General features: G+C 42.2%; 2 protein-coding genes across 4 annotated transcripts; both read left to right on the top strand.

The window, feature by feature from the left end:
- The first annotated feature begins 213 nt into the window (after nt 1-213).
- On the top strand, nt 214-3,063 carry abt1 (activator of basal transcription 1). The gene is made up of 5 exons (XM_049752842.2): nt 214-309; nt 683-1,082; nt 1,425-1,600; nt 1,667-1,864; nt 2,353-3,063. The coding sequence occupies exons 2-5, from the start codon at nt 692-694 to the stop codon at nt 2,551-2,553; spliced, it is 966 nt and encodes a 321-aa protein (XP_049608799.1). The 5' UTR covers nt 214-309; nt 683-691; the 3' UTR covers nt 2,554-3,063.
- A 67-nt stretch (nt 3,064-3,130) lies between these two features.
- LOC125988054 (cyclin-dependent kinase 16) lies at nt 3,131-9,367 on the top strand. 3 transcript variants are annotated; one of them, XM_049752820.2, is made up of 18 exons: nt 3,131-3,281; nt 4,582-4,752; nt 5,008-5,154; nt 5,393-5,514; nt 6,174-6,302; nt 6,381-6,437; nt 6,518-6,632; nt 6,836-6,930; nt 7,008-7,070; nt 7,149-7,272; nt 7,432-7,552; nt 7,657-7,754; nt 7,847-7,952; nt 8,059-8,101; nt 8,206-8,296; nt 8,717-8,782; nt 8,860-8,901; nt 8,986-9,367. In XM_049752820.2, exons 2-17 carry the CDS (start codon nt 4,635-4,637, stop codon nt 8,895-8,897), a joined length of 1,533 nt encoding a protein of 510 aa, XP_049608777.1. In that variant the 5' UTR covers nt 3,131-3,281; nt 4,582-4,634; the 3' UTR covers nt 8,898-8,901; nt 8,986-9,367. The 3 variants fall into 3 exon arrangements, with proteins under 3 accessions (XP_049608777.1, XP_049608778.1, XP_049608776.1); XM_049752821.1 differs by having other exon boundaries at nt 3,132-3,281; nt 5,396-5,514; nt 8,860-9,367; XM_049752819.1 differs by having other exon boundaries at nt 3,132-3,281; nt 8,860-9,367.
- Nucleotides 9,368-9,996: the final 629 nt, after the last annotated feature.

Here is a 9,996-nt window from a genome sequence, read left to right as displayed (position 1 = left end):
ATTGTATTCGTTTTTACAAATCAGCACAGAACTTGCATTAAGTTCCTTAATTCTACTGTAATGTGTATTGTGTAAAGGTGGCCTACCCCTTTTCTCAAACAACATGCGTAGATTTCAGTTTTTTTTATGCATGTTTGAGCTGAACCAACTTCAGTATCAAGAAAAAATATAGGAAAGCTACCATCAAAATAAAATTACTTTTACTGTTTTAATATGAAATCACACGATTTAACAGGAAGTGAGTAATCATCACTACTTTGTCGTCACTAACATGCGACCTCTTTTGCACGTGAAGAAAGAGTTTTAATGGTGAGTTTATTTTATTTGTGGTAGCTAGATAAATGTACATTCATTATTTTTGGAAGAAAAATCCCACCACTTACGTAGACGTCCACGCAAATTTAACAGAAGCAATATCTTATCGATTTTGTACCCGTAAATAAATTCACCTGCTTTTTCTGCGTCCTGCTCATTCTTTCATTACATTAGTTTAAAACATTTGCTACACTATTACTCACACCACTAAAAGTATTAATATCTTAATAATAGCTGTGTGAAACTAAGCGGAAATCACATTGTGTTAAGGGTTGACATGTTTTCAACAAACGTACATTCGTTTCTTCAAGTGTACTATACGCGAGGAGCCATCGCTTCTTTTTAAATCAAATATTTTTAATTCTAGTAAGCAGAGATGGACAAGGGGAAGACGACGACGACAGCACAATTAGAAGTGGAAGAAGAGAAGATGATGACAGCTCAAATGGAGGAGGAGAGGAACTCTACAAATGAAGAAAGTGAGGAGGATAGAAATATTACAACTCAAGAAGAAGAGCAAGCGGAAGAAGAGAAGACCATAATTCAAGAAGGCGAGGAGGAAGATGGGAAGCTCTCAAGTCAAAAAGAAGAAAAGCGAAAACAACTAATACTGAAAGGGCTTGTAAAGACTTCCTCTTCCACGGACAAAAAGTGTGTTCCAGGAATTATTTACCTGGGTCATATCCCTCCAAGATTCAGGCCTAAACATATGAGAAATCTTCTGGCTGTTTACGGCGAGATCGGGCGAATCTTCTTGCAACCTGAAGGTAGGATTCAGTGATGTATGGATTTTATTAGTTAGTTTTTTTTTTTTTTTAATGCAGCGTTTGTTTTTTAAGGTGTGTCTGCTGACTAAAGAATGACAATGAGAGGATTTCAAAAGTAGCGTTGAGAACATTTTGTTGCTGTAGTTCAGCAACCTTCCCAACTCCTCTGACTGTGTTTCACGTTGGCTTTAGCGGCTGACGGTTGAACATAAACAAACCGCTGCGATTTCTGTTATTCCGTTTTTGTTGGCAGGCAAGCAGAGAATGATCCCATTCAGTCCTCTCGCAGTGTCCTTTTCGTGGTTTTCTTCATCTGACTGTGTTGTGTCGCCGTTCGGGCAGATGGCCAGGTGAAAGGGAAGAAGAAGCGCTCGGGCTGCAAGAAGAGCGGCTTCACCGAGGGCTGGGTGGAGTTCCGTGACAAGCGTGTGGCTAAGCGCGTGGCGGCGTCTCTTCACAACACACCCATGGCGACACGTAAACGCCAGACCTTTGTGTCTGACCTCTGGTGCATCAAGGTACGGCGAACGCTCGACATTCAGCGTGGCTAACAGCTAGCTAACAGCAGGTCTTTGGCTTGGCAGTACCTACACAAATTCCAGTGGACACACCTGAGTGAGCGCCTGGCCTACGAGCAAATGGTTCTTCATCAGCGCCTCCGCACCGAAGTGTCGCAGGCCAAGCGGGAAACCAACTTCTACCTGGAAAATGTAGACAAGACCGCTCACATAGATAAAGAGAGCAAGAAGGGCAAGCGGAAGAAAATGGACGCACAGGAGCACGTGAGTTACCTGCATGCTCACACACACAGACTTTCTATGTTTTGTCACTCACTCGTGCACGCATCTCCCTCCTCATCTTGTATTATTTTATTCCTGTCTTCCTCTTACACTTTCTTTTTCCCCCTCTCCTCGCCATTTCTTTTCTTTTCCTCGCTCTATCCCTTTCTCCTTTTTCACATCCTTTCTTTTCTTCTACCTTTTCTGCTTTTTCTGTCTATCTTGCTCGTTGTCTCCTCTGTTTTGTTTTTTCTGTCTCACTTGTTCTTTCTCTCGTTCTTTTTCTCAGTTGTTTCCCTTCTCGCTCTTCTCGCACTTTCCCCCTCTACCTGTCACTGTCATTGCATCTTTTTGTTTCTTTTTCTGCTCTTTTTTCATTTTTTCATCTTGTTACTCCCTCTTGTGCTCTCATTTCCCACTCTTTGTATCGCTATTTCACTGCAAGCCAAGCCAAGACACAGTACATATTCACACCGTAATATTGTTTGTAGACGAAAGAGCAAACGTGGGACTACACACAACGCCAGACGGAGGAGGAGATCCAAAGAAAGAAAAAGAAGAATAAAGAGACAATGATGACTATGATGAACTCTGTCAGCAAAAAGCAACAAGACAAGGACCGCCTGCACCAGCTCAAGAGCCAATCAAACGTCTCCTTGTTGGCAAAGATTTTTAACTCCCAACAGACTTGATCTGGTCAAGGAATAATGGTGTGACAAAAAATGTACAGTTGGGGTGTCAGATTAATTTAGTAAATCATAATGATTAGCCTGCCAGTCAATGTTATCTCTACAGCGTGCAATCCGTTTCATGCACGGCGGCCATTAATCCGAGCAACAGAAAACTCAATTAACTTGAGTTGAGTATGAATTTTCACAATGTCTATTTTTCAAACAAGTTCCCTGTTAAAATGAAACAGCCAATGTTTTGTCTTGCTTGGAAGTGATTTACTTCTTCAACATGGCATTCTAACTGCCGTGTCGGCTAAACAAGGACAAATATATTTAAACCATAAATCCTGCTTTCTCAGTGACTTTTCTATTTATAAATAACAAGGTCTCTACTTGTACTTGTGGTAGCCAGAAGTCATGGTGAAACGTTTTATTGGCCATCAACGAGCTGAATAGAGTGGTAGCACAAATGTACTAAGATTTTGTTTATCAAAATAACATTCAAATAAAGTCTCATATGATTTTTCCTCAGTCTATTTGAAAATTGTTTGCTGTTAAAATGATAATACGGAAAATGAGACATAATACAATCTGTGCGCGCGCACAGGACGGTGGCAGGGAGGCGTGACGTCACGAATGTGCGAAGGAGCAACATGGCGGCAGATTACTGGGAGCAGGAAAAATCCCACACACAGTCACGCTGAACCGAGCCAAAGACAAGCAGGGCGACGCCGGGACCGGGCCTCCCGGTGAGTAACCCGTTGCTGTGTTCGCGTCGGATATAACGGGCAGAGGAAAAGGGGAAGCGGACGCGATGTTAGCGGCTGATAACCCGGGGATCACGCCGATTCGCCTACATTTTTAATGCTTGAGGTGCAGCAAATAGACGTCCCCTGTACTACCGAGAGCTTGGTGGGGGCAACCTAAACCATGGAATAGCCGGGTCCCAAGAAATCGCCGGGAAGTGGGACGACACTGTGGCTAACAGCTAACAACAACAAGCTTGAATCACATCATACGTTATCTAGCGAGTTTTTGAATTGATAGTGTTTTGCGAATATATAGCGATCACAAATTATCCTACCCTTAATGTATCCCACAATGCACTTTGTGAAGAAGAGCGCTAAGATTATCAAATACATCCCAAGAGGCGTTGCGCCCGTGAGCTCATACGGATTTTTGTATTTGTTTCGGGGTGTTTGGTTTGAATTGTTGTGCGAAAATATCTTAGATATAAATACTGTACAGCAACGCCTCATGACACTGATCAAAATTAGTTTGTATTCACCTTATAGAATGGACACAGGTTTAATCAAAATTTACTGTAATTTATATGTGCAATATGTATAACGAAATGAAATAACTGTGAGCTCAAGCAGTGCTTTAAAACTTTTGAAGTGTGAATGAAGTGTGCTATTTATGCTACTGTACTATCAACCTTATTACTGAGATCTGTCCCGGAGCAATCAATGTGGGTGGAACATCCGGCAAGAGACTTCCGGTCAAATGCTCCCATTGATTATAATGAGTTTTGCATGAAGCGGTGTTTTTGGAACGCTTTTCTACACCCACTTTTCAAATTGATCATTAGCCCTCATTGCATTGAAATTTGTCTTGCTTGTTGCACTGCTGGTAGTTGTATTAATGAGCAGAAGAACTTGAATCTGTTACTACAAGAGTGGCTTTCCCAGATGAAGCCCTGAACTGATTGTTTTGTAAATTTTTATTGCATTAACAAATAAATGCTTATTTTATGTTTTGTGAGACCATCTTTGGTCCAGTGTACAGTAAAGGAGACCTTTGTCATAACTGATCTTCTAGTTCTATTTTGATTAAATAAAGGTTCAATAAGATTAAACAAGGCAAGCCATAACACTCTGATTTAAATACTGTAGTTCTTCAATTATTCACATCACCATTGTGTTTTATGTTAGCATTTTAGCAATCCTCTTGAGAAAGATGTCAAAGCCTTCTCCTTTCGTTCCTCAAATTGCTGTCGTGCTACATCTTCATCTGCCTTCTTCGATGACATTCACTTCATGTGCGCAGGTGCGTCGTCCACGCTGGCTGCCCCGCCCCCCTCAGCTTCACGACCCCCCCTCATGGAGAGGATGAGGAAGATCAAGCGGCAGTTGTCGCTCACCTTGGGGAGGGGAGGGGCTGGGGGAGGAGAGCGCACACTGAGCGACCACCAGGACATTACATCACACAGCGACTCAGGTAATATTTGTTCCCAACAGAACCACACCTAAAAAAAATCAGCAATAAGTCCGAATAACATCCAACACTTTTTCCACATTTGAGCTATTCTACTATGCTTTGCTGCTATTTGAACTGCATGATTGTGTAGTGAAGTTGAATAGAGGGTTTAGATGATTTTTATGTTTTAATATTCAATTTTGCACCTCAATTTTGTTGTGTCTGCACCACACAATGACAATAAAGTCTTTCTGTTTTTTGTTGTAATCCTTTCAGAGGCTGGCACGCTTCGTCCCTCATCTGGGGGAGTGAAGGTCAGAGGGTCATCTTCATCAGTCCAGTCTCTTTTCCAGTCGTACAGCCGCCGGCCTCGAGGTCTCGGACGCAGTCTGAGCTCATATTTGAACCACAGCAGCCGGCTGGGTAGGAGCCTTAAATTAAGTCTTCCATTTTTCTTAGCAAAAATACATCTTGTATTCTTTCCCTCTCCACATACAGTGATTTTTGCTTTATTTCTCCTTATACCGTGCAAAAGAGTGCTTTGGTAAAGCAATGTGGAAATGATTCCATAGTGACTGCTAAATTGGCAACACTGCCTGCTTTTTGCCTTGCATTTCTTTCGGTGTGTTCTCACATTGCTTCCTGCCTTCCCGTGTCCAAGTAGAGATCGTACATGAGGACGTCAAGATGAGCTCTGACGGAGAAAACGAGCCCACGTCGTCTTCCGATGACGTCCAGAGTCCCGTTCGAGTTCGACTGAGGACCAAGAAGATTTCCACTGAGGTAAACCAACTTTATTAGTAGCTTTTATACTATGCCACATTAGTAGCTTTATAGCTTCTTTTTCATCTATAACCACTTGAAAGAACAAAGTGTATGCAGGAATTGAGGGAGGGGCATAGCATAGCTTGAGACATGTCTGTTGACTTGGACTAACTCTGTGGTGAACATTCTTTTCAGTAAGTGAGCGCAATCTTTTATTTATTTTTTAATAAGTCCTCATAATATATAATAGTCCTTGTGAAAGCATTATTTAAAGAAACTTGAGTTGAGATTCTGGTGTGTGGCGTGCTTGAATCCATTTTCCGTAACGCCTGAGCCAGTGCCATAGCAGATGGAGACAAACAGGAATTCATACACTTTTACTTGCTTTAAAGATAAAGTTCTGACTCTGAAAGTGATAGCATCTGTCTTTCTCTAGTCTCGTTTCTCCTTGAACTTTGACTTATTTGACAAGTAGCCAGTAACGTGGTTGCAATGGCCAAACATCTCTGCTGGTTGCCATAGTAGAACAGGTTGGCCTTTGAACAGCATGAGTCACAAGTCCCAAAATAACATCATTATCATCGGTTTACATTTTGTCATCCCTGTTTACATAACTGAAATGTGAATACACATATGTTCACACTGACACTCTGTTTGGTTCTTTGTGTGTTTCTCAGGACATCAACAAACGTTTGTCATTGCCTGCGGATATCCGTCTTCCAGACGGCTACCTGGAGAAGTGCAATGTGATTGGCCCAGCTCTCTTTGAACAGCCAATTAGCAGGCGGTTGCGTAGAGTCTCTCTGGTAAGTCTCTGTTGTGTTGTGTGACGATGGATATTATTGTTTGCTGGCGTTGATCCTCCCATGTCCTTTTGTGTGCAGTCAGAGATTGGCTTTGGCAAACTGGAGACGTACATCAAACTAGACAAACTGGGAGAGGTCAGAACTGCTGCCTGTCTCGCACTTCTCATTTTGTTTGTCCGTCTCTGACCAATCTTGTCTTTGACGTTTGTGTTCAGGGCACCTATGCGACCGTGTACAAAGGCCGTAGTAAACTGACAGACAACTTGGTGGCTTTGAAGGAAATTCGTCTGGAGCATGAAGAAGGAGCTCCGTGTACGGCTATCAGAGAAGGTGCTTGTGGAGGTCCCATGTGTTGTATGCGTTCATGTTAGTGAATGATGCCTTGGGGATATGGCTGGAATTTTTTGTTTTTCTTCACAAAAATCTGATTTCTGATTGAATCCATAGTGTGACTGAGCTGTGCCACAAATAGCAAAAATCAGATTCATCTGAATATTTGAACCCCGCCCCTAAAAGCTGTTTGTCTGCATCAGTGTCTCTGCTGAAGGACCTGAAGCATGCCAACATTGTGACGCTTCATGACATCATCCACACACAGAAGTCCCTCACACTGGTCTTTGAGTACCTGGTGAGAAGATGCAAGCACATTTGTGTAGCTCTTTTCACATGGTTGCATGCCTCAATGAATGGATTTGTGTGTTTCAGGACAAAGATTTGAAACAATATCTGGACGACTGCGGCAACGTCATCCATATGCACAACGTCCAAGTGTGTCATCTTCTCATTCTTGAACACTTTGAGCCCGCGGAGATTTTGACTTGACCCATCTGTTCTCTTCTTTCTCAGCTTTTCCTCTTTCAGTTACTCCGAGGTTTGGCCTACTGTCACTGTCGGAAAGTTCTCCATCGAGACCTCAAGCCCCAAAACCTACTCATCAACGAGCGAGGAGAACTCAAACTGGCTGACTTTGGTGAGAGCTTGTGGTCTTTGTTTGTCTCCGTGGATGAAGTGATTTTCAACATGGTGGTAGAGTTTGCTCATGTGGTTGCAAAGTTCCCCCAATAGGTGGATTTTCTCCTCCATGTGGTTCTAGTCTGTCCACGTATATCAATGTGATTTGATGTTGCAGGTCTGGCCCGGGCCAAGTCGATCCCGACCAAGACGTACTCAAACGAGGTGGTAACCCTTTGGTACCGCCCACCAGACATTCTGCTGGGCAGCACTGACTACTCCACACACATTGACATGTGGTTAGTTACCATGACAACACACACTTGTCTTCCATCTACATAGACCTGCCTCATTTGTGTGTATGGGTGTGTATTTGTGTGTGCGCGCGCACGTTCACGTCTAGGGGTGTAGGGTGTATTTTGTACGAGATGACAACAGGTCGGCCGTTGTTTCCTGGTTCCACAGTGGAGGAGGAACTCCACTTCATCTTCAAGTTGCTGGGTCAGAACCAAACTTGTAATACACTTGATCAGAGGTGACACAAACGCATGTTGAGACAATGTCTACGTGCGTGTGTGTTTTCATGCTCACAGGAACACCAACTGAAGAGAGCTGGCCAGGAATCAGTTCCAACGAAGAATTTGTGGCAACAAATTATCCTCAGTACCCCCCGGAGAACCTCGGCGATCACACGCCCCGGTAATTACTACCTCATCCACAACCACAGTTACTCTTGTTGGGAGGATACCAAATGTGCACAATAAGGATGCGCAACATGATGATATTGTAATTGTGTCTTTTTCAGGCTCAGCAGCAATGGCGTTCAGCTGCTGTCAAAGTTCTTGCAGGTCAGTGAACGCCTCATGCACACGCACAAAACAATCATATGTGTAGACAAATTGTATTTGTGTATTAAAGCATAAGTAATTTGTGCTATTATGTGTGTGTGTAGTTTGAAGGAAAGAAACGGACTTCAGCAGCTGAGGCTATGACTCATTGCTACTTTAGTAACCTTGGAAACAGAGTGTGCAGACTTCCTGACAGTAAGTACACATTATAACTCTACTGTAACCATTACAGCATTACTATTACCACAATTACGACAAAACTAGTACTACACAACAATGATTGATTACTACAAAAGTATTACTACTTCTACAAAACATCAATTACTACTTGAATACTCGAATGATATTACCAAAACATAGCTATTACTGCTTGACTCGTACTGCTACAGAACCGCTAGTATACTACTATATAGTATGGCATCACTACTACAACGACACTTTTACAACTACTTCAACAAAACCACTACTACTCTTTGACTAGTGCTTGTAAAGTATTACTGTACCATTACTACTACTTACAACAATACCTATCAAGCTGTTATGCGAGTTATTACATAGTTATTACTGCAGTGCCCAGTAAAGTGAAGAGAAAATGTTTCGCTCTGTTTATTCCAGCGACATCAATCTTTTCTCTGCCGGAGATTCAACTGGAACGAGAAGCAGTAAGATCAGCAGATCAAGGTAACGCACATATACGGCCTACATGTGGACCCTATGTGTTTGTTGTACATAAGTGACGACAGTCTTTCTTCCATCAGTCAACAGTCTGAGCAGGAGACGAAGTCTTCTCTTCTGACATGGTCAGTGAGGCAAAGGTTTGCATGCAGACGCCATAGTGAATGAACGACCAATCGTGAGACAGGACATTGTGTCCATGGCAACAGGTCTTCCATATTTCTGAACATCACTGCTCTGAGGTCAGTTTTAACATTCTGGTCGCCTCATTGATGACATCTCACGGTGATGGAGTGATTAGCCACGGCTGAAGCGAAAGTGTTTGCACAGGAAGTGACGTCTTCTTCCGGAAGCCATGTTTTTGCGTGTGACTGTAGAGCAACGTTTGTGTTTATTACTGTAAATAATCACAATACACTTGTCTGTCCTGTTGATTAGGGACGCCTTAAAAAGCCCTCTTTGGTCCACTTGTTTTTGTCATCACGGCAACACAAACCTTGTTCACACCAGCAGCCGCAAATCTGCCAAATTGTTGACTTATCCAACTTCATTTTCCGAGAGGATTTAAGCCACTTGACATATTGCTAGAAATTTTTTTTAGCTCAAACTGTGACTAGATATTGAAAAAATCCTGGGGTATATCTGATGAGCAAAAATGGTATCAAATGAAGGAAACAATTTTGAAGAGACCTTTCCTTGTACTGGTTGGTGTGGAAACATTGGAGTTCTTTCTGTAATTAATATTATTATATTATTAATTGTATAATTACTGTTCTTGCATACGAGAACCCTTCAGACAGCCCCTAAATTTATCACATGAAAATTAGAATTCCATATATTTATTTAGTTTTTCCATTCCACCAAATGTGTTCCACAACCTTTTCCAAAAATTAAATTAACGATGCACGCTCTCCAATTGCATGTAGAAAAGTAATAATTGAGACTGAATACAATTATGCCTCGTTCCCAGGGATCTCAAGAAAAGCCCCCTGAAAAGATTGATTAGGTTGTTTCATTTCTCACTTAATTGGTAGGCAGGCACACAACAATTTAGATACAAAAGATTAAAGTATCACTTTTGACATAATATGTCCCACGTGAAACATTGAAGATCCCACATGGCTGCGGCGTGAACAGGTTTTCATTTCGAGTTGGCCAGCTCTCTGTTCAAGCTTCTAGAACAGGGCTGGGCAAATTTGTTTTGTGTTCAAGGGAATCGT

Source organism: Syngnathus scovelli, chromosome 2 (genome assembly GCF_024217435.2).
Source record: "Syngnathus scovelli strain Florida chromosome 2, RoL_Ssco_1.2, whole genome shotgun sequence".
Classification (NCBI taxonomy): Eukaryota; Metazoa; Chordata; class Actinopteri; order Syngnathiformes; family Syngnathidae; genus Syngnathus; species Syngnathus scovelli.
The sequence above is the reverse complement of the archived record's forward strand: the minus strand, read 5'-3'. Positions and strand labels throughout refer to the sequence as shown.

Coding starts and splice junctions, on each gene's coding strand:
- abt1 (XM_049752842.2), top strand. CDS start 692: ATGGACAAGGGGAAGACGACGACGACAGCACAATTAGAAGTGGAAGAA. Junction 1,601..1,666: donor CTGACCTCTGGTGCATCAAG/GTACGGCGAACG, acceptor TTGGCTTGGCAG/TACCTACACAAATTCCAGTG. Junction 1,865..2,352: donor AAATGGACGCACAGGAGCAC/GTGAGTTACCTG, acceptor TATTGTTTGTAG/ACGAAAGAGCAAACGTGGGA.
- LOC125988054 (XM_049752820.2), top strand. CDS start 4,635: ATGGAGAGGATGAGGAAGATCAAGCGGCAGTTGTCGCTCACCTTGGGG. Junction 5,155..5,392: donor GAACCACAGCAGCCGGCTGG/GTAGGAGCCTTA, acceptor CCCGTGTCCAAG/TAGAGATCGTACATGAGGAC. Junction 6,931..7,007: donor CACTGGTCTTTGAGTACCTG/GTGAGAAGATGC, acceptor TGTGTGTTTCAG/GACAAAGATTTGAAACAATA.